The sequence below is a fragment of the Macrobrachium rosenbergii genome, chromosome 48, assembly GCF_040412425.1.
Source record: "Macrobrachium rosenbergii isolate ZJJX-2024 chromosome 48, ASM4041242v1, whole genome shotgun sequence".
Classification (NCBI taxonomy): Eukaryota; Metazoa; Arthropoda; class Malacostraca; order Decapoda; family Palaemonidae; genus Macrobrachium; species Macrobrachium rosenbergii.
The window spans coordinates 38331174-38355097 of record NC_089788.1 but is presented as its reverse complement, the minus strand read 5'-3'; the positions used below and the strand labels follow the sequence as shown (position 1 = coordinate 38355097).

The following is a 23924-nucleotide window of genomic DNA, read 5'->3' as shown; positions in this document are numbered from 1 at the left end:
GAGATTCGAACTCGCGACCAACAGAGTGGTACCTGAGAACGGAACCAGCTCACCCAGCGCGGAACTGTGTACCACCTGGCACGCCTGCTGGGGACCACTCACCACAGCACCACCGCCTACAACCCCGCAGCCAGCGGATTGGTGGAAAGGTTCCACAGGTCCCTGAAGGTTTCCCTCATGGCTCGTTGCACCACCGACAATTGGAAGTACCAGCTGCCCTGGATCCTCCTCGGGTTGAGGACTACTACCAGAGCCAATGGCGACCCGTCCGCAGCAGAAAAAGTCTATGGGGAGTCACTCGTAGTTCTGGGCAAACTCATCACGGAGGACCGGGACAACCTAACAACACAGAGGCTCTGCGACAGGGTCAGCGGACATATACCGACAGGATGTCCCCCTTCATGCCTCCCGGTCTGTCCTCCACCACCCACATCTTTGTCAGGAACGACGCCGTCCGCCCACCCTTAACCAGGCCCCACAGGGGGCCTTTCCTCGTGCTGGAGAGAAACAAAAAGGCATTCCAGGTGGCCATCCACGGGAAGGACAACTGGGTGTCGGTAGACCGCCTCAAGCCCGCACTCCTGGAGGATGACATTGGTGGCACTCCCCAGTGCCCCCCGCAGGGGACGTCGCCCCCTCAGCCCACCCCACCCACAAGAAAGTCGTGTGGGTGCCCCCGAAAACATACTCTTCAAGTAAAATAATTAATTTGAGTTGACATCTCAACATCTCCCCTTAAAATTAAATTAATTCGCCTCTAACAATGGCAAATTTCTTTAACTTTTGCTTAAACATAGGCTTTGTAAGCATATCAGCAATATTTTCATCTGAAGGCACATAAACAAGATCTACAATTTTACTTTCAATTTGAGATCTTATAAAATGATACTTAATATCAATATGCTTAGATCTTTGGTGGTGGACAAGATTCTTAGCTAATGCAATAGCTCCCTTATTGTCAACATTCAGAATAATAGTTTCACGATTACAATTTATCATATCAGCATATAAGCGTCTCAAAAACTTTCCTTCCTGCATAGCATGGGTTATAGCTACATATTCAGCTTCACAAGTGGGCAAAGATACTACCTTTTGTTTCTTTGTCTTCCATGAAATTAGTGGTCCACCTTCACATAGTTTAAAACAATATCCTGTAATACTTCTTCTATCCTCAGATGCACCCCAATCTAAATCACAGTAAACAACTAAACATAATGGGTCATCTGACTTCTTAAAAGTTAAACAACAATGCAAAGTACCCTTCTAATACTTCAAAACATGCCTTGCTAAACTAAATGTGCAATAGTAGGGTTAGACATATATTGGGACAACTTAGTAACAACATAACTCAAATCAGGTCTAGTACCAGTCATAATGTAGAGTAAGCTACCAACAATCTCCCTATACAATTTAGGGTTAGCTAATTCTTTGGAATCACTAGAAACTAACTTGTTTATGCTTAAAGCACAAGGGATTGCTTTGGGGTTACATTCATTCATTCTGAATTTCTCAAAAATTTTCTCACAAAATTTCCTTTGGTTCATAACAATAGTTCCCCCTGAATCAATAATAAATTCAGTTCCTAAAAAATATGAGATTCTCCCAATATCTTTCATCTTAAACTTATTTTTGAGAGATTCCTTGAAGACATGGAGTGCGTTACCATTATTAGCAGCAATTATCAAATCATCAACCCATACCAATACCATAATTATATATTGCCTTCATACCTTGTATAAAAACATGCATCAGCAGCAGATGGCTTAAACTTATGACTAACAAGAAATCTATGTAACAGATTATTCCAATTTCTTCCACTTTGTTTTAGTCCATACAAAGATTTGTTCAATTTCTAAACTAAATGTTCACCTTTTTCAATGGTTTTCTTGAACCCTTCTGGTTGTTCAAGATATATTTCACAGTCTATATCATTATTTAAATAGGCAGTTTTCACATCCATTTGGTGAACTTCCAAATCTTCTCGCACTTACTTGCATCATCATCCTTATTGTAGTATGGCGTGTGGTTCGTGAGAAAGTCTCTTCATAATCCACGCCTATCACTTGGGAATATCCTTTTGCCACGTATCTTGCTTTAAACCTCTCTGTGTTGTTTGGTTCATGCTTCACTGCATACACCCATCTTCCTACAACAACTGTCCGTCCTTCAGGAAGATTTGTCAACTTGAAAGTGTCATTTTCTTCCAAGGCTCTCATTTCTTCTTCCATAGCCTCCTTCCAATAATGCAATTCTGGAAATTCGAGAGCTTCTGCGTATGTAGCTGGAACGTCAGCAACATGGTAGCAATAATTCAATAATGAACATTGTAGTAATCTTTCTTGTAATCCATCCAACTCATAGTCTTCTAAATGCTTGGGCCCATTTCGTTGCCTCTGTGGATATCTTCTCTCTTCTTGTTCCTTTTTATCTTCTTTCTTCTTTTTATCTTGTTCATTCTCATCTTCATCCTGAAAGTTTCCCCCTTTCTTCATCTTTATTCTTATCCTTGGACGTCTAGTTGCCTTCATACGCTGGGTAAGGATTTACATATTCTTCTACATATTCTTGCTGTACATCTTCTTTTGGAAATTCTTCACTAAACTTCACACATCTCACCCTCTTCACATCACCTTGCTCCGGGAAATACACTAAATAGGCTGGACTCTCTGTATCATGGCCTACAAAATTTCCTCTTCTAGAACGTGCATCTAATTTCTTCTTGTCCTGCTCATAAGCATAACAGACACTTCCAAAGATATGCATGTCCTTTACATTTGGCTTTTGTCCAGTCATCACTTCAAATGGCGTCTTCTTCGTCCTTGGATTGTAGCACCTGTCCCGGATGTATGCCGTCATCTTCACAGCATAGGTTCATAATTTCTTAGGTAACTTGCTTTCCAACAATAAACATCTCAACATATCGAAGATAGTTCTCCAGGAGCGTTCCACAGTACCATTCTGATGTGGAGAGTAAGGCACTGAAAATTCTTGGGACGTTGTAAAGAACAGCAACCCCAGAGTACCTGAGGGTTGTTTATCTTAACAAGCTAATATTTGGGGTGGCTGATGTTAACAAGCTCATTCTGATACTGGTGGTGCATCTGTTTGTTGTCGGCCAAATGGAATGTCCCTTCGCCATGTTCAGTACTGGGGGGTGGCTGATGTTAACAAGTTCATTCTGAGGGTAGCCAGTCTTTACATGGGTACTCTGGGGTTGCGGATCTTTACAACGTCCAATTCTTGCTTGATATGGTTCTTCCTAATGAGGGCTCGAGACTCTTCAGAAGTAAATTCTGTTCCATTATCTGTCCTCATTCGCTTCACTGAACCATATGGCGCACAATCAGCCAAATATCTCTCTGTAGCTCTTGCAGCATCACTCTTATTTTTAAGCAGATGTACCTTAATAATACCAGAAAAAATCATCAACAAACGAAATTGCATACTTAAAACCATCTTTAGCTATTGGGTCAATTTTACCCGTTAAATCACAATGAACTAATTCAAGCTTTTTAGTGGCTCTCCTGTCAGGTTTCCTATTTCTGTACTGAGTCAGCTTACCCATTGTACAGACTTCACAACTAAAATTTTCTTTACTGGAAATATTCATACCTTCAACAACATTTTCTAGTTTCAATACATCTTGCACATTACAATGGCCAAAAATCTTATGCCATTTTTCTAAAGTATGCATGCCATTTCTTAAAGTAAGTATACCTTAGTTTTACCAGACCACTGAGCTGATTAACAGCTCTCCTAGGGCTGGCCCGAAGGATTAGACTTATTTTATGTGGCTAAGAACCAATTGGTTACTTAGCAACGGGACCTACAGCTTATTGTGGAATCCGAACCACAGTATAGCGAGAAATGAATTTCTATCACCAGAAATAAATTCCTCTAACTCTTCATCAGCCGGCCGCGGGAACTGAACTCCGGCCCATCAAATGACAGTCTGAAGCTCAACCGACTCAGCCAAAGAAGGGCTATGCCACTTCTTAAACCTACATTATACGAAAAATACAATTTATTATTTTTCTCAATATTGAACTTACAACATCTAGAGCACGTAGCTCTGCATAGTCTGGGGTAAACAAAATTCCCCCCGCCCCCCTTCTAGTAGCTGCCGTAACAGAAAATATATTCTGTCTGTATGATGGAATGTACAAGGCATCGCTTAAAGTAACTTTTTGTACATTACCCTTTGAATCACATAAATTTACAACAGCATTGCCTTTACCTAAAACAATACCTGTGGTCCTACTACCATCTGCAAGCTCAATAGTATGACCCTTAGGATTAAAATCTTCATCAAATTTTACAAACTTAGATTTCTCACAATAATATGTGCAGTTGCACCACACTCAACCAACAAACCTTCATTCATTGAACTAGATTCACTAGCTCTAAAAAGATTATGACTATTTCCATTATTTTCATCACTTGGATCATCATTATCTTTTCTCACTGTTTTCACATGACTTTTCTTCTTACAATAATTTGTATCATGTGTATTAGATTTACAATTTTCACACCAACGGTTAGGCCTCGTGTTTCACTGCGACACTGAAATGATCTGTGGCCTTCTTTGCCACAATTACATAACACTTAAAGGAATTTCTTTGCATCCTCTTCTTCATCACTGCATGATCACTATCTTCATTTGTCTTCTTGGCTTCTTTTGTCTTCCTCTTATAGCCCTTCAGGGTTTCTTCATAGTCTGTCAAATGACTCTTGAACTCAGGAAAATTCCATCCTTCTTCTCTCTGATCTACCACAGTAAAGAATGTATGATAACTGTAGGGTAATCCATTCAATACTATAGATACAAGTAATTCATCATCAATATCCTTCTTGGCTTCTTTCAAGTAAGTCGACAATCTCTCTGCCATGATCAAAATTAATCAGTGGCACTTTCATCTTCTTTCATCCTCAGATTAATTAATTCTTTATACAATTTTATTATTCTAGGTTTACTTGTACCAATATAATGACTATGAAGTATTTCTAAGGCTTTCTTACCATTATGCTTGGCATCACGCATCACGAGGGAGAAACTTGTTTCATCCAAATATTGTACCAGCTCCGCATAAACTTGCTTGTTCTTGCTGTATCTGGGCTGTCTGCCTCGATCATACTGTCGAGTTTTAATCTCACTAGATGGCTTTTAAACCTCTCTTCCCACATCTCATACTTATCTGCATCGCCATTGTACATCAGGTGGCTCCTGGACCCATAACCTGTTCCGCTTACGTCCACCATTTTGGCAAATATAAGTAGAAATGCAAGGATCAACTTAAACATATGCCTTCTTGGTGAGCGTCTTCATTCTCAAGTCTATTTACAAAACTCGCCACAAGATGACAGCGCACGAAACAATAACAATAGGGACCTTCAATATGAAAGGTATCAATAATATAAAGCACCATTCCCAACAAAGTAAATGAGTATAATATCTTTAAACATACTCTTCAAGTAAAATAACTAATTTTAGTTTACATCTCAACACTCTATTCCTTAGTGCATTTAGAATCACTACTCTTGATCCCCTAAGAGTACAAGCCTGTGTGACACTCAATTCATTCCAAATCTCTTTGCATGGTTTATATTACAATAATTGACATCACCTGCACAAATATCTCTGTCAATTATTAAACTCTGTACTACCTTTGCGAGCTCTGGGTCTTTCTTTGTACCTTGTGCTATTTCCTTAGCTGTAATAGGTAAGTTTCATACGGAAATCAAAAGAATACTTTTATCACGTTCTTCTGGTGCATTGTCTACAGGCAATCTCCACAAAGCGTCTGCATCACCCATCTTCGATGTTGATCTATACTCTATGTTATAGTCATTTGCAGCTAATATTATTGCCCATCTTTGTAGTCTTGCAGCTACTAACATAGGTAATCTTGCTTTTGGACCTAAAATCATAGACAATGGTTTGTGGTCCGTAACCAATGTGAACTTTTTCGCACCATAGAAATACATATGGAACTTTTTTACTCCATACACTAATGCTAATGCTTCCTATTCAATTTGTGAGTAGTTTCTTTCTGCTTTGTTTAATTCTCTAGAGGCAAAAGCAATAGGTTTTTCTGTACCACCTGGTATGAGGGTCAAGAAATGTCAGAAGTGAAAGAAGGATCCTCTATTATTCTTGACAGGTGTTTATAATACAGAAGCGGACGGAAAGGCAGCGGGCGACCTGAGGCCCCCCGCTGCGTCCACACAAAGGTTGTGTTTGTTAACAGGCATAAAAAGACATATATAATGCATTACAGAACATGTAAAAGGCAAGTGTATACATCAGCGGACAGGCCATACAATGATGCATACAATGAGATACATAAAGAATCTGAAATATCAACAAATAACATATATGACATGATTAATGTACATATGAGGAGAGAAATACAAGAAAGGAGAGGTGATTTGACGCCCTTACAAATACTCCCCCTCCAAGACAATGATTAGAGGAGCAATTATTGGATGAAAATAACATTAATCATGCAGACACTGAGGCAGTTGGAGTGGGCTCCTGCTCCTGGAGAACTGTGGACGTGGGGTGGAACCGACATCTGGGGTTGGCTCGATGTGTTTCCTGGGCCACCCCGGACCCCGCTTTGGTTGGGGAGCGGGTGTGTCTGTGGGGAGGTACTGAGGGGGAACTCTGGGGCACCTGCCATCTTCCTCGCGTACTTCACTGTCCAACAGGAATGACGGATTCAACCTGTCGATGGTGATCCAGTCTTCCCACCCGTGGATGTCAAGGAGGTATGCCTTGGCGGCCCGCCTGATGACTTGGTGGGGCCCCCTGTAGGGCCTGGTCAAGGGCGACCGACGGGCGTCCACCCTGACGAAGACGTAGGCACAGGAGTCTAAGGCGGGTAGGCTGTAGGTGGTGTTTCTGTCGGTGAAGGTCTTATGGCAGGGCACGAACTTCTGTGCTAGTTCCCTCAACCTCGGGAGGGGTGTGTAGGTGCCGCCGGCCAACAGCAGGAAGAATTCTCCGGGGACAGCCAGTGTCTCCCCGTAGACTTTCTCAGCAGGGGAGATGTCACCATTTGCCTTCAGTGTGGTGCAGAGACCCAGCAGGACCCAGGGCAGCTGTTCCTTCTACCTCTCAATAGTGCAGCGTGTCATGAGAACTGCCTTACGAGAGTGGTGCGCCCTCTTGACCATGGCGTTTCGCTGCGGGGTTGTAGGCCGTTGTGCTGTGTAGAATTGTACCCATCAGGCATGCCAAGGAGACCCAGAGCTCTGACAGGAAGGCTGGACCCCTGTCCATAGTGATGCTGTTTGGCACTCAGAAATGGCTGATCTAACTGGAGAGAAGGGCCTCTGTGCATGGCACTGTTGATGCCTCCTCCATGGGGGTTGCCTCGGGCCAGTGGGTGGAGCAGTCTATGATCGTCAGGAGGTATCTGGCTCCTCCCAGTTGCAGAAGGGGCCCAATGATGCCGATGTGGATGTGGCTGAAATGCTGACTAGGCTGGGGAAAGTCGCAGACCCCGGACTCTGTGTGCCAGGACATTTTGCTCGCCTGGCACAGGATGCAGCTCCTTGCCCGCTGGCTGATGTCCTTGTTGATGCCATGCCAGACGAACTTGTTAGTCACGAGGCGCGCCATTGTGCGCCCTGATGAATGGGAGAGACCGTCGACTATGTCAAACACCTGCCTTCTCCTTGAAGTGGGTATAAGGGGCGTGGGCGGCCTGCGCTGGTGTCGCAGAGGAGAGTTGTGTTCGAGCTTGCTAAGGGCACGTCTTCCCACTTAAGAGCTGTCACTGCCATCCTGTAGTCTGCTGTCTCTGGGTCTGCTGCTTCTTCTCTTGCCAGGTCTTCGTAGTCGATGCCGAGGTGAAGGGAATTGATTTCTACCCTTGACAGGGCGTCGGCCACCAGGTTTTTTCTTGCCAGGGACGTAGTAGATGGTGCACCCAAATTCAGAGATGGCGGTCAGGTGCCACTGTTGTCTTGCAGACAAAGCATCTCCTGGCTTTGCAAATGCGTGCACCAAGGGTTTGTAATCTGTCAGGATCGTGAATTCGGTGCCCTCCAGCAAGTACTTGAAGTATCTCATGGCCTGGTAGATAGCCGGCAATTCTCTGTCGAAGGTGCTGTAGCGGGTCTCTGCTGGCAAAAACTTGTGGCTGAAGAAGGCCAAGGGCTGGGGTGCCATTCACAAACTGCTCAAGTACTGCACAGCAGGGGATGTTACTGGCATCTGTTGTCAACCTGAGGGCAGCAGCGGGGTTGTGGTGAGTTAAGGTAGTGGCACTGGAGAGGGCTCTCTTTGTTGCAATGAATGCCTGCTGCTGCAGAGCCTCTCATGTCAGTGTTTTTTGGTTTGCCCTTCAGAATTGACGTCAGGGGGTACATAGTGAGGGCGATGTCCGGGATGAAACGTCGGTGGTAGTTTATCATCCCGAGAAATTCCTGAAGGGCCTTGATGGTTTGTGGCTTTGAGAAGTTCTCTATAGCTTTTACTTTAGGGGCCGTGGGGCGCACTCCTGCTGGGGAAATCTCGTGGCCAAGGAAGTCTACTTTTTCTTTCCCGAAAATGCACTTGTCGAACCTGATGACTAGTCCGCTGTCCTGCAGACATTTCACGACGGTGCGGACATGGTGAAGGTGTTCCTCTGGGGACCTGGAGAAGATGAGAATGTCGTCGACGTAGCAGATGCAGAAAGGCAGATCCCCCAAGATGGATCATTCTAGCCCCACACCATCCGGGGCTTAGAACCCTCTAAAAAAAATTATGTCATTACAAATCTATAACATTTTTTGTTAATAGTAATCAATCTCAACACATTTTATTTCATCATAAAACATGGAAAAGGGAAGAGGAAGGGGGAGGGGAAAAGGAAAGAGGAAGGGGGAGGGAAGAGGAAAGAGGAAGGGGGAGGTGATTATAATTTTCCATGAGGGTGAGTTAAGGTCCTGGGCAAAAGGGTAGGTGTTTAGGGACCACCATGCTTAAACCGGATTTTGGGGGTAGAGGTGTGGGAGGAATGGGGATACACAACACAGGCAGCTATCAAAATTAATATTATAGATTAATTTAAGTAAAAAAAAAAATTATTCATAGGAATTAAATAGACACGTTAGTTTTTTCAATGAAACAGGCATTTATTTTAATACATTTATACTTTTTTGTGATATCACATGAGACAACCGATCTTTTTTTTTCTATCACGTTAGTTACATACTCTGCAGACCTAGTCTTCGATTTTTTTGTTTTATTAACAAATTTTATAAAGAATGGCTTACTACCCTCTACAAACAACATTCTACATTCATAGTTGCATTTTGCTTCTACCACTGCATTCTGCATGCACTACTCACCTCTATATACACTACTGTACTCTACAACTACTACAGCCTTCTGCATGCACTACTATCCTTTACATACACCACTACCTTCGGTATGGATGACTGCTCTCTAAATGCACCACTTCATCTACAGAAATTATAACCCCCCTGTATATTCATTTCCTGTAATTGACATACCCCACAGTGCCTTAGACATACCAATTATAGCCTTCTGCATACGTGCTGCTCTCTACAAGTGAAGAACTCCCTCCTACACAGGTAATCAGGTCAATTATTCCCTTGTCCCGCTGCCCTGGGTTATAATTTCCCGAAGTTGGCACCAAATCTTAACATTTGTTACGCTGGACTCTAATGCGCGGCGCTCTGAAAGTAGCACTTTGCACTGACATTTGTACCGATATAATATATCTGGCAAAGACTGGTCGGATTAGAATTCCTTTCGGCGTCAAGGCGATGTCAAGAACACATTTAGAACCGTCAAAAGTGACACGAGTAAAATGCAGCCAACACATTTCCCCACTTTTTCATCTTTAACAAGGGATTAAAAGTGAATTGCACTCAGAACGGCGAAAGCAGTGGAAAGCCGATTACCTTGAGATAAAATACTAAGAATTAAATGGAAAATGCCTTCTTGAATTTCAGATGATCTTAAAACTTTGTGTAATGTCTTATGTTTTAGGGGCAAACATCTACGCAACTTACATTAGTATGAAGAATAAAGATGGAAGGGTGATGATGATAATCTATGAATTTCCTCCTTTTCTTGCGTCATGGTAAACTATATTATCATTTATTACTAACACCTTCAGCGTCAAAGAGATGTTTGTCAGCCAAGTTGACTTCATGTGTCACCGAATTTATTCTCTTTCCTCTTAACACCACTATCACCATTAGGCTACTGTAAACCTGAGTTCCAATAATTTTGAGATGGAAACAACTGCTGAGAACAACAGAGTCGGAGTCTACCTTTTCAGCTATCTAAGCGGTATCAAAATCATTTCGCCACTTTTCAGCACCCGCTGATATATAATTATATCAAAAGATTTTTCATTAAATAGCTAATTCGCAGTGATTGTACCGACCGATTGAATATTTACAAAACCACACTTTAAGCCATAAATAGCAGTATATTTAAGCTCGGGTAGTTGATTGAAGAGACTGAAATGGGGATATACAAGAGCAGCTTGTAAAATAGTGCAGAAGAGAGCAATTAAACTGAAAGAAAATTTGAGAAAGAAAAAATTAAAATAGTCTCCCATGCCGTCAAATTTTCTAAAGCTGAAAGATTCCTGATTTCCGCCGACATTCTCCATCTTGACCAAGTTCCCGGGAGGCAACGGCTTAAGTCCCAAACAAATAATTATGGCGACCTTTTTTGAAATGTAAAGGTTACAGTGTTACTGCTTATGTGTAGAGAATTAAAGGAGAGGACGTATTCTTTTGATAACGGACAATAAAGTGCTCCCTTGAGACTGTGAAGTGACTAGAAATGACATTTCGTTCTAGCCTGGTACTTGTAATGGACTCCCCTAAGAACAAGCCTGGTGATTCTCCTGGTAGGTTTGGTGAGCTTACCGTAAATGCCGAACACGGCTACTCCTCTCTCTAATACTACGCTAAACTTATTTTACCCGTACCCAAAGTACACCATGAACACTTGCTATTAGGATATTTTATTTTAAACATTAAATTTTGGACTTGAAAAAAATATTTTTTTTAGGCAAGGCCTACAGGCTAGAGCTTAGGCCGGTTTCATTGTTGGTGTGAGCGTTGCCTTCGCCTTCGCCTTCTTCGCCTTCGCCTTCGCCTTCGCCTTCGCCTTCGCCTTCGCCTTCGCCTTGTCGGCAGATGAGGACCCGGCTAGTTTTCGAGCTCAAGCTTTACTTTAGTTGCGCTGCCTGATTTCCTCCTGTCGTTGACCGGGGCAGGTTCTTCAGACATAGGCTAAATAGACATAACCTTTCTTATGATACTAGGTCCTGACCTGGCCGGGACGGACCCCTAAAAGGCCGTAGCCCCTCCTGGTCTGTGACTGGCTGGGATGGGGCCACGCAACTAAAGCAAAGTTTTACCGTTTTGGGAACGAGAGCGGCCGCTGACATTGCCTCTGCGAGGAAACTTCAGCCTAGTCTATGTGCCCGACTTTCAGTGTCAGCCTAGGTAGCCTACTTGGAGGGCCCCAGGGTGGGCGAAGCTGGTAAACCTAAAGAGTACAAGGCCACTGCTCCCCTCTGGCTCGGTATCTGTCAGTTAACCTGCAGAATTGGGCCTGTGTTTAATACCAGCCCCTTGAGGTAAAAGTATGGTAAATCTATATATTAGCTCCGTGCCTGTTTTGACCTTTTCAACTGGTTTTTTCTACACTTTTAGGGCTTCTGATACTGGTGATGCATCTGTTTGTTTTCGGCCAAATGGAATGTCCCTTCGCCGTGTTTAGTACTGGCCCAGGGGAATTGGGTACCCATACGTTAACAAGTAATTGGGTAATTCTAAGCCGGCTGCCCGCGGTGAGCTAGACTGTGGCAATTGGCATTTTTCTATGATATTTTACTTGCTTTACAAGAATTTAAAGTAATATTTTGTCGCCCGGTTGTAACTAAACTGTGATTGACCTTTGAAGACCATTATCGACTTGAATTACCTAGCATCGGGGGTAGGTCTAAGCCGGCATTCGCGGCAAGCCCGCCCCCACCTCCATAGCTAACACGGCAAAAATTGTAACCAGTAAACACCTCTAGGTACGTTATGTTAGTATTTTTAGGTGTTTACTGGTTACAATTTTGCCGTATTAGCTATGGAGGGGTGGGGGCTTGCGCGGAATGCTGGCTTAGACCGACCCTGAGTTAGGCAATTCAAGTCACGTAGTCTTCAAAGGTCAATGACAGCTCAGTTACAGCCGGCCGACAAAATATTACTTTAAATTCTTGTAAAGCAAGTAAAATAACATAGAAAAACGTCAATTGCCATAGTCTAGCTCACTGCGGACAGCCGGCTTAGAATTGCCAGTTATTGCACTTGCCGGATGGGATATGAACCGTTCGAAACAGACGTACCCGTGCTCTGTCTTGTGAAGATGGCGTATGGAAACCTCCATGTTGGATGGACTTCAGGGGTTAATTACAGGTTAATTACACTGGAGCACCAAAAATTAAAGGTAAATTCATAATTAGCAACCAAAAAACTGTAGAAAAAGTTAAGTTAGAAGGCAGTCGCCGCCGCAGAGCTACTATGTAGTTCTACCAAAAATATAAACAAAAGACGGTAGATCTAAGTAGTAGCTCCGCAGCGGCAATTTCCTTCTAACTTTACTTTTTCTACAGTTTTTTGGTTGCTAATTATGTATTGTTCCGACACGATATACAAACCGTCGGTCCTTTACATTAGGAATTACTTTCAGCATAGGCTGGAAATGTCCTTTAAACTCTTGAGCAAGGTGGTTAGGCAGTAACTACCTCCAGGTAGGCGGGGATACCCGCCTGCCTGGATGTAAACATTCCAGTTGTTCCGACACAATATACAAACCCTCGGTCCTTTACGTTAGGAGATACTTTCAGGTGTAGGCTGGAAACGGCCGTTAAACTCTTGAACAAGGTGGTTAGGCAGTAACTACCTCCAGGTAGGCGGGGATACCCGCCTGCCCGGATGTAAACATTCCAGTTTGCTTTCGGCCGTCAGCCGTTGCTGACATATTTTTCGTTCTCTCTGCTGACTGTCGTTAAGCTCTTACGGTGGGATCTTTCTGTATTTTTGTTTATATATTGCGTGTGTTTGATATGTGGTAATACAAACCTACGATTGCGATAACCTTGTGTAAGCCGTCGTTCCCTGCCTGTGTCTTGGGTTTGATGGCCAAAGGCATAGCTGGAGTAGCGTAGCCAAGTGGTAATGCTTCTCTCCAGCGGCCCTTTACGTAATACTGGAGGCGCCCCTGTACTTTCGGGATTAGTTTGGGACGCTTTTTCTTCACTTCCCTACATCCATCGGGACGAAGATTAGTCCCTTCTTGGGATTCCGCCTCCGTGTGTAAGGGGCATCACTAATTTCTTCCTTCTTATGCTGAGTGTTTCTCGCGCCTGCGCTTAGAGATTTGCAGGCTGAGTGGGAGGTTACGGGCGTCGTCGATAAGTTCGCTTCCACGGCACCCTTGGTGGCCTCCTCTGTCCTTTTTCTCTTCCCGTAGGTTCTTCCTTCTCTCTCCTTCACCCTCTTCGCTCGCTCGTCGGGTGAAGACACGGGGAGGGAGCGAGCAACCTCGTCTCAGAGTGCCTCCCTAACGCTGCGTAGGGCTGTTCCTCTTGCAGCGGAGGAGCCTCCCTCTACTAATCATATTTGTTTTTTCTTTCAGGTTGACAGTGAGCATTGCAGAGACAGCAGTAGTTGGCTGGATATCATATATCAAGAATATCTTGCATGAAGCAGTCCCGACTTTCATTCAGTGTTGCCGGGATCCACCACAATACCTGATTAGATGACATATTTCCACGTCGGGATCGCTCTGACTCTGTTCCGCCGATGTAGTTCGATCGCTGTCATTGCTGGTTTTCATGTATGCTGTTGCAAATGCTTCCCTGCGTATCTGTGGTCTATCTGCTCCTGCTGTTCCCTGTGTTTTGCTCGTGTCAACTCTATTCTATGGAATATCGAGTATCCCAATCTGGTCTGGAGAGGTTTTCCTGGGCCCAGTGGAGCAGTGAGAAAGGGCTTTGAGGCACCTAGGTGTCTCGTTCCTCTTCCTGCCAGCACCAGAAGCGCCTCCCGAGTGTTTGCCAGTGCTCGGTCGGAGTTTCCTAGCCTGGTGCGTCTCGATCCTCGGTCCGAACACCAGAGAAGAAGCAAGAAGAGATTCACTTTGGGGAGTCCTGTGGGACTTCTAAGGGACTGACTCCTTCCGAAGACGCGGCTGGTCGATTCGCATTTTCCTGTGGGATTCAGGCTGGGGTCACACAGCGGCCCTCTCGAGGCTATTCTCACACAGTCTTGGGAAGTCCGCATTCACAGACTGGTTCTGTGCTTGGCCTTTAATCTATTAGGGTAACAAAGCAGCCAGCCTCCCGATTTTCGAAGTCTCTTGGGTAGCCTGAATTTATAGAATCACGCACAGCGCTCCCACGCAGAGGCACAGGATCGAGAGAAAGCGCCAGACACCAGGTGTCTGGCCGTCGATCGCCCAGACACCCAGGTGTCTGGCCGTCGAGACACCCAGGTGTCTGGCTTGCCGATGCCCAGGTAGACACCCAGGTGTCTGGCCGCCGGACGCCATGTGTCTGGCTGCCGACAACGTGTGTCTGCCGCCGAGACACAGGTGTTCTGTCGCTGACACCCAGGTGTCGGGCATCGCGACGCCAGGTGAAACCGATTCGTTCCGCGCCAGCTGCTTCGTTGCTCGGGCGGGCTTTTGTCTTGTGTCTCGGAACTTGTGGCCCGAGCATGCAAGATAGCAGACACAGAATTCCCTATGAACCTTCTTTTCCCGAGGGGCCTCGCCTCGAAGGAGTTTAGAGTTCGAAACTAGCAATTGTTCACAGCAGACGCAGTCTGGCCTGCCCAGTTATGAGTCTGGCTCTGGCTCGGCTCGACTCTGGCTTGCCAGACTGGCTCGGGCTCGACTCAACTCCGGCTTCGCCAGACTGGCTCGGCTCGATTCTGACCTGGCTTGCCAGGACTGGCTTGGTTTGTTTCGCTCGCCTGCCTCGCCTGCCTCCCAGTCTGCCGTGATACCGATCAGCTGGATCGTTTCTCGTGCTCGGCCCGGCCTCACCTACCTCGGCCTTTTCCGGGACCGGGGGTTCTCGCTCTGCTCGAGTGAACTTTTTGCTCTTCCCAGGAAAGCACTTTGCCACGGCATAGGTGCTCTTCTTTCCTCGTAAGGTAATCTCCTTCGGTTGATTATTGTTCACGGTCCACTCCTCTCCTGCTTTATCATTCTGGCAGGACAGGTAGGGCCACTCTTTCTCCCTCACCTGTTCTCTTCTCCTTCTGTTCCGAGAGTGAGCTAGACGACAGAGAGAGCTCCGACGAAATTTTCTTTTCAGGAGTTCGTTGCCTGGCTTGCTTTGGGTATCGGTCCTCCGATTCTCTGTAGACATAACCAGGTAGCTGAGAAGGGTTTCATGGATCTGTCAAGGCTCTCCAAGGAGAAGTACAGGGGTTTCACGATCGGAACAGCGAGGTCTTCCTTCACACGACGCCTGTTCTCGGGAACTTCGCTGATTTGTCGGGCGCGAGATCCCTGGGACAGACCGCTGCTCCCCAATGAATAATCTTCATCACTTGCAACCTCTTGCAGTTTCGAGGGGCCGAGAATGCCAGGGACCGCCGCGTCCTGTCTTCTCCGAGAAGCTGCCTCGACCTGATGGATTCTTTTCTTCGATGGAGTTAATTCAGGTCGAACACTAACCACCCTGCCTCGGCAGAATATGCGAATTCTTCTTGCCTCGAGTATCTTGCTGAATTCACAGTTTTTTTGGGCAATTCTGGTGCTAAGAAGAAGGACCTTTGTCCCACCCGATCTCCAGTTCTCAGAAGTCCCGAGTTGGCTTTGACTCTGGGAACGAACTCACTTGGTTCTGCCCTTTCTTTTCAGAGATTTGCCAGATACCCCGTAATCAAGGTTCCCACCAGGCACTGCCTGTCCTTTGGGCAATGGCCAAGAATTCTGGGTCTTAGTCATTTCAACTCAACCTGAGTTCAAGCCAGTCCACCTCAACTCCTTAGCCAAGAAGTCCTAGGCTTCAGAAGAAGATTGCAACTGCTGATGCCTGACAAATGATGCTTATCGAGTCTCTGAGCTGGTAGAATACTGTCGCAGACCTGGGAATGGATCTTCCAGGAGAAGTATCTATTTCCCCTTAGGTCTCGGCAATTCTTTTCCATCGACCTCTCATCCCACCACCTCTTCCGCGGCTCCCCGATTCGGGAAATGCTAAGTCGGGCTAGAGCTAATTGTCTCGGTTCCTGTCATCTTGCAGAAGTTTCCCATGGTGGAAAATGGAAGTCTGCTTTCCTTTTCCCCGCTCTTTCCTCTCTGGATGTATGAGGGAAAGAGTTAGGCTAATGCTTGATTATAGAACCTTCGAATATGCCTTCATATTTCTCAAATTCAGGCCCATTTCAGATTCACAGGTTGAGGGAATAGGCTACACTGGAAGACCTTGTCTTGAATTTTGTGCCACTTCAGATGATTAGTACCTTCCCCGTCACCGTCCTGGGCTCAGGGCAGCCTTTGGGCCGTCCGAGAATCCAGGATGCTGGGTTTTATGGCACTCACTGGTTTCATTGGAACAATAAACCACAGTAGTGTGATCTTTGTCGACAAACAGAGGCAACGTTTTTTCCCTGTTTTATTCACAATTTGAAGGTACTCGCTGAGTGTTGTTCTATTGCAACACTGACAGTTCAATTAAATCGATGCATCCCTGTGGGATGGCTGGTAGCAAGCCTGGCCTCGGGTTTGAGGATCGACAGAAACATGTTGCCTACTTTTCTTCATCAAGACTCATACAGAGACTGCTGACTGAGAAATCCCTACCGGCCCTTCTGTTGCCTCCTGCACACAAGTCAGTAGTGTTTTCTCGCCCTCTCATACCAGACCAGGGTCATTCTGTTGAGGCATGCTGTCTTTTGGTGAAACTGATATCAACGTTTTCCTCCGTATTTGTCCGAGTTACTTAGGTTCACAAACATTGCTCACCCCGGTTACAGACAACACTTAAAGACTTCCCTTCTTCCGACTCAGATTGCCATGCATCGAGAAGAATTCCGACCCATCCTCCTGTGCAGCTACACAAGAAGCGGTTCTTGAGGCAGTACATCCTGTGTGTTCAGACTGGGGAGACTTTCCAGCTTCCTTGCAAGCACAGGTTTTCTCGCTGAGCGCAATTTGATATAGCTGGATATCCTTGAAGTCTCTGCAACACTGTCCTGTGGACTGGATCCGCTCGCTGGTGTGCCGTCGGAACTTCTTCCGGTCAGAGTCGCTTCATCGTCTGACCCGGCCTCCCGCTGAGGGCTGCTTCTTCCTTTTCAGTTTTGAAGAATGTAGGTCCTTGCACTAGTCTTCTATAAGGAAGTAGCCTTTCGTCTCCTTAGTCGAGAGAGTTAGCTACGGACGCAGAAGCAGTCATGCTGGGTCCCAGTGGGAATGTTTCAGGCATGGCACTCTCGCTTAGGGTTCCTGTCTGTGCTCTGCACCCACCCTAAGAGAGTCGCCGATAGAGATATGCCCCCAGGTCCATCTCTCATCTTACCCTGGCTTTGGCGTAGAAGATGTAAAGAACAGGTGGGATCATCCTTCCCGGATGTCGTAGGTGGGACTCCAACCATTGGCATCGACTGTTGTCTGAGTCCTTCTGTTCCTCTCCTCCTTGACCTTGTATCATGATCCAGATCATTCGTTACTTCCGTCCTATTGGGAGCTGTGGTACTTTCCGAAAGGTTTGACATTCCTAACCTGGATGTCGCCAACGCTTTCGCCTAGTACTGTCTCTCCCATGAAGAAGTGTCTTAAGGACACATCTTCCTCCTGACTTCGTGGAAGTGATCAAGGAGGCACTTGCAGCCGATGACGACGAGCACTGCACCTTCACCCAAGAGCTCTGCGAAGTCGATGGCTTCTGGTCCATCCCTTCGTGATTCCGAAGAATATGTTTGTACCACAGGAGCTGAAGGCTACGTGTGTGGTCCCAACAGACTACCTTCACCTCCTTCTACCTCTGGGATGTTGCACAAGTCCTGAGGTGGCTGCTCAATGCTGTGTAGCTTATCCAGCCCTCAACGGACAGGATTGCATCTCTGTTGTAATGGGTTGTGATGGGGAGAATGGAGGTTGAGTGACTGGCCTCTCTTCTTTCTCTTCCCCATCCTGGCTCCCTCTTCCACGGGCAGGGATGACATGCCGTTGCTGTTGGACCGGCGTATTGAGGCAGATAAGCACATAACAGGAGCTCCTGCCTATTTCCGTCTGTGTTAATAGAAGCAACCCCACCTCTTCCTCTTGCAAGGGGGAGGAAGGAGACTATGACTATGAGACAACCTAATGTTTATTTGCCTTATTGTCATCCGACGCCAAATTCTTCCCAGCCTACTTGTGATGAACTGGACGCTTCTCTTCATGCAAAGGGACTCCAGAAGTCTGACAACTGATCCTGCGTTTACAACCCGATCTTTTGTCAGGAGGCAGTTTTTCCCTTCCTCACTTTACACGCAATTGCGAAGGGAAGATTTCCAGGTGGTGAACTCCAGTCAGTCTAGAGACTTTCAGATTCCTCCTCCAATCAGTGAGTTCTTAATGGGAAGACCGAGGTTTGTATATTGTGTCGAACAAAATAAATACCTATAAAGTAAATTGTATTTTTCCTAACTATACAAAAACCCGGTAACCTTTTACGATTATGCCCACCTCATGCCACCCCTCAATCTGTACCTGGGCCGAAAGGCAAACTGGAATGTTTATTATCCGGCAGGCGTAGCATCCCACTACTTGGAGGTAGTTACTGCCCAACCACCTTGTTCAAGAGATTAACGCTGCCGCCTACGCCTGAAAGTATCTCCTAATGTAAAGGACCTCGGTTTGTATAGTTAGAAAATTCAATTTATTTCAGTTATTTTGCTTTCAGCCGCCGCGTTGTTGACGCTGCTTTCGCTCTTCCTTCTGCCTGCTGCTGACTGTCGTTAAGCTCTTATTTTCCCGTGGATCTTTCATTTTTGTTTATATATACGCAGTGTTTGATATTTCCGTTAGTACAAACCCATGATTTGTGATAACTCATGTAGTCGGCCGCTCCTCGCCTGTGTCTTGGTTTGACGGGCCAAGGGCATAACTGGAGAAGGAATTCAAGTGTAATGCTTCTACAGCCCACGAAATACTGAAGGCGCCCTACTTTTTTGAGATATAGTTTGGGACACAATATCTTCACTCCTTTACATCCATCGGGATGTAAGTTGTTCCTTCTTGGGCTCCGCTCCGTATAAGTGCGGGCATCACTAATTTCTTCCACGATGCTGAGTGTTACCGCCACCTGCTCTTAGAGAATTGCAGGTCGAGGAGGCTACGGGCGTCACTGATAAGTCTCGCCTCCACAGCGCTCTGGTGGCCTCCTCCATCCTTTTCCCTTCCCGTAGGTTCTTCCTTCTCCCCTTTAGTAGATCTCTCTCCTTCGCCCTCTTTGCTCACTCGTCGGGCGAAGACCAGTGGCAGGGAGCGATCGTGTGACCTCTTCTAGAGTATCTCCTCCTGCTGCGTAGGGCAGTTCCCCTTGTAGCGGGAGGAGCCTCCCTCTACTAATCATCTTTGCTTTTCTACAGGTTGACAGTGAGCATCGTGAAACACAGCAGTATCAGTTGGCTGATATATCAAGAATATGGCTTATGAAGCATTCCCACATTCATTCAGTGTTGCTTCGATCGACCACAATACCTGATTAGATGACATATTTCCACGTTGGGATTGCTCTGACTCTGCTCGCCTGATGTAGATCAATCGCCATTGCTGGTTTTCATATGCTGCTGTACATTTCCTGGCGGATCTGTGGTCCATCTGCTCCTGCTGTTCCCTGTGTTATGCTCCGTCAACTCGACGACAGTCTCTGGGCTGCTCTCCTGTCTCCCTGTCGCGAGCCGCTCTGGATCGCCTTGTATCGCTGCTGGTGACTTCTAATGACGTGCTCTGTCCATTGCAGTAGTTCCTGCCTTCTGAACCGCTTAACGTAGCTCCTGCATCGATGTCCTGGATCGCGGCCCGCTTTCCCAGTGATCGTGCCCGCCGCCTGTGTTCCTGCCAGCCGCCCTGGAGGTTACGGCGTCTGCCATCCTGCAGAAGATGGTGGCGTGAAAGGCCAGAAGTCACCTTGTGGGAAGTGATATTCTCTCCAACCCGTGCCGTAGCTCCTGCTTTGGCTGTCCTGATCATTCTGCCGCCTCTGGCGGTCTTGCCCGTCGCCGCCTCCGCAAGGCCCTGCCAGCTGCCCCAGAGGTTACAAATGTCCAACCTGTAGAAGATGTCGGCATGAAGATGTAGGAAGTCGCCCTGTTGAGGTGATGTTCCTGGCCGTTGCAGTAGCTCCTGCCTTCCGAATTGCTGCCATAGCTCCTGCATCGGCTGTCCTGATCATACTTCTCCTGGTGGTGGTGTCCTGAAGGCGTCCTGTGTTCTGCCGGACTACCCTGGAGGTTATGATGTTTCGCATCCACCATCCTGTAGAAGATGTTGGAGTGAGGTGAAGGCCGCCCTGTGGAAGTAGCCGCCGCCTTCTTCATCTTATCTTCAATTTCGCTTGCTGCGCCTTCCCTTCCTCTCCCGAGGTCCGCTGGGGTCCCATGAATCGATAGACCGCCGGCCGGCTGAAGGAATGCTGCTTTCCTGATGCCCTTGGGACGTCTGGGGACTGCCTCTCCCCGAGGAGGCAGGGGTCTCTGCTGGCTCTTCCCGATTCGTGATAGCCCCTGGGTTTTGTAAGCTTCGGAAAGTCGCTGGCGCCAAGAGATTCTAAAGGCCTATGCATCCTTTCCGGTCTTAGAGGTTTCGCCGCGCTCGACTTATGGAATATCGAGCATCCCGATCTGGTCTGGAGAGATTTTCCTGGACCCAGTTCGGGAGCAGTGCGAGAGAAAGGGCCGAGGTACCCAGGTGTCTCGGCTCCTCTTCCTGCCAGCACCGCAAACGCTCCCCGAGTGTTTGCCAGTGCTCGGTCGGGTTCCCAGCCTGGTGTCTCGATCCTGTCGGTTCGAACATCAGGAAGCGGAGCAGGAAGAGATTCACTTTGGGAGTCCTGCGACTTCTAAGCGACTGACCTCTCCGAGACAGTTTCTCTCGCTGGTTCTTCTACTTTCGGCGGGAACCAATTCGCATTCTCCTGTGGGATCTTGCGTTTCGGGGGCCACAAGAGCGCGGCCTCGAGGCCACGCCCTCATTGCCAGTCTTGGAAGTCTGCATCTAAGACTGGTTCTGTGCTTGGCTCTTTCGATATATTAGGAAACAAAGCACGCCTCCCAATTTTCGGAAGTCTCTGGGTAGCTCGACTTATGAATCACAAGCGCTCCCACAGAGGCACAGGACGAGAGAGTGCAGAGACACCCAGGTGTCTGGCTGCTGACACCCAGGGTGTCGGGTGCCGCAACGCCAGGTGTCTGGACACTGCCCGCCAGCTGCTCGCTGCTTGGGCGGGCTTCTGCTTGTGTTCAAACTTTAGGTTCTAGTTAATGCAAGATAGCAGACAGAATCTTCTTGAACCTTTCTTCCGAGTGGCCTCGCCTCGGCGAGCGAGTTCGGGAAACTTGCAGTTGCTCACAGCAGACGAGTCCGGCCTGCCCAGTTATGATTGTGTTCGCGCAGTTGGCTCGGCTCGGCCCCCGGTCGCACTTACAAGACTGGCTCTGCTCGACTCAGCTTGCCAAACTGGCTCGCTCGACTGCTTGCCAGGACTGGCCTGCTTGGCCTCGGCCCCGCCTGCCTCCCAGTCCTGCATACCGACCAGCCGATCACAGCCACATGGATCGCCTGCCTTTGGCCCTACTCGGTTTTTTTTCCTGATTCTGGTTCTCGCTATGTTCGGAGTGAATCCTCTTTTGTTCTTCCCAGGAAAGCGCTGCCCTGCACAAGTGCTCTTCTTCTCCCCGCGGTGGCAGTAATCTCCTTCGGTTGGTTATCGCTCCAGTTACCATACTGGTAGACAGGTAGGGATACTCTTTTCTCCTCACCTGTTCTCTCCTCTTGGTTGTTCCGAGAGGCGTGAGATGGACAGAGAGCTTCCAACAAAATTTTCTTCAAGTTCGCTGCCTGGCGTGCTTTGCATCGGGTCCCGATTCTCTCAGACATAAACCAGGTAGCCATGAGGGTTTCAGATCTGTCACACCTCCACCCAAGGAGAGGTACAGGAGCTTCACGATCGGAACAGTGAGGGTCTTCTTCTCTGGGTTATGATCGCCCCTCGTGGCTCGAGAACTCTCGCCGACCGTCAGCGTGAGGATCCCGGACAGGACCGTGGCTCCCAACGAATAACTTCATCACCGCAGAACCCTTTGCAGTTTCCGAGGGGCCGAGATGTTAGGGACCACCGCGGTCCGGCTTCAGAGCGCTCTTCACGACCAGATGAATTCTTTTCTTCGGCTGAGCACCAGGTCGAGACACTGCTTCACCCCTGCCTCGACAGGAATATGAGTTCTTCTGCCTCGAGGGTCTTGCCGACTGCAGTTTTTTGGGCAATTCTAGTGCTAAGAGGAAGGATCTTTTCCCAATTGACTCGCTCTTTGTAAGTCCCAGTTGGTTTCAGACTTTGGAACGAACTCTTTACTTGGTTCTGCCTTTCTTTCAGAGATTTGCCAGATACCCTGGTAATCAAGGTTCTCACCAGGGCACTGACTTGTCTCTTTGACAATGGCCAAGAACTTTGGCCTTAGTCATCTCACCAGACCTTTGAGTCTGCCAGCCCTCAACTCTTAGCTAAGAAGTTCTAGGCTCAGAAGAAGACAAATCAAGGATGCCTGGATGAAATGATACTTTATCGAGTCTCTGAACTGGCATGACACACAAGACCTGGGAATGGATTCCTTCAGGAGAAGTATCTATTTCCTTAGGTCTCGGCAATTCTTTTCCATCGAACTTTCATCCCGCCACCTCTCTCGTGTTCCCGACTGGAAATGCTGTCGGCTAGAGCTAATTGCCCCGGTACTCCTGTCATCTTGCAGAAGTTTCCATGGTGGAAAATGGAAGTCTGCTTCCTTTCCGCTTCTTTCCTCGATATGGAGGAAAGAGTTAGCTAATGCTGATTGAAGAACTTTGAATATGCTTGCATATTCCCCTCACATCTTGTGTCTACTTACAGATCTACAGGGATTGAGGAATAGGCGACACTGGTAAGACTCTTTGTCTTGAATTTGTGTGACCGAGACGACATGTATTCTTTCACTGCCCTGGGCTCAGGGCAGCCTTGGCCGTCCGAGAACTCAGGATGAGTTTTGCGGCACACTGGTTCTTCTGCTGGAACAAAACCACAGTAGTGGCATTTGTCGCACAACAGGAGGCACCGTTTTTCCTCCTGTTTCCATCTCTGACATTTGAGCTATACTGAGTGTTGTCTTATTGCACAATTCGACAGCTCAATTAACCAGATGCATTCTGGCAGGGATGTATTGCAGCAAGCCTGGCCCTGGTTTGGAGTGACTGGGACGAACATGCCTGCTCACTCTTTCTTCACGAAGATTCATGCAGATCGCTGGACTGAGAATCCCTACCGCCCTTCTAAGTTGCCTCCTGCACAAGCAGTCGGTAGTGTTTTCATTTCCTTCGCACTGTGATCGCCTGTTGAGTGCATGCTGTCTTTTGGTGAAAACGCCGATATCAACGCCCCCTCTCTGTATTTCTTGTCCGCTTTCGCCAGTTCACAAACATTGCTCACCCCAGTTACAGACAAATACTCAAGACTTACCATCCCACCTGATTGCCGAGGCATTGAGAAGAATTCCGCTTTGACCCAACTTCTGTGCAGCTACACAAGAAGTGGTTCTGAGGCAGCATCCCTGTGTTCAGGACTGGGAGACTTTCCAGCTCCTTCTGTAAGCACAGGCTTTCTTGCCGAGCGGCAACGGACATAGCTGGA

General features: G+C 47.1%; 1 protein-coding gene across 1 annotated transcript in view; it reads left to right on the top strand.

Moving 5' to 3' along the window:
* Positions 1-10290: 10290 nt before the first annotated feature.
* The window catches only part of LOC136831348 (uncharacterized), a 169198-nt gene continuing 155564 nt past the window's right edge, over positions 10291-23924 (top strand). The window contains exon 1 of the mRNA XM_067091656.1: positions 10291-10889. Within this exon, the coding sequence (XP_066947757.1) occupies positions 10823-10889 (67 nt within the window). The 5' untranslated portion in view covers positions 10291-10822. The remainder of the gene's footprint in view (positions 10890-23924) is intronic.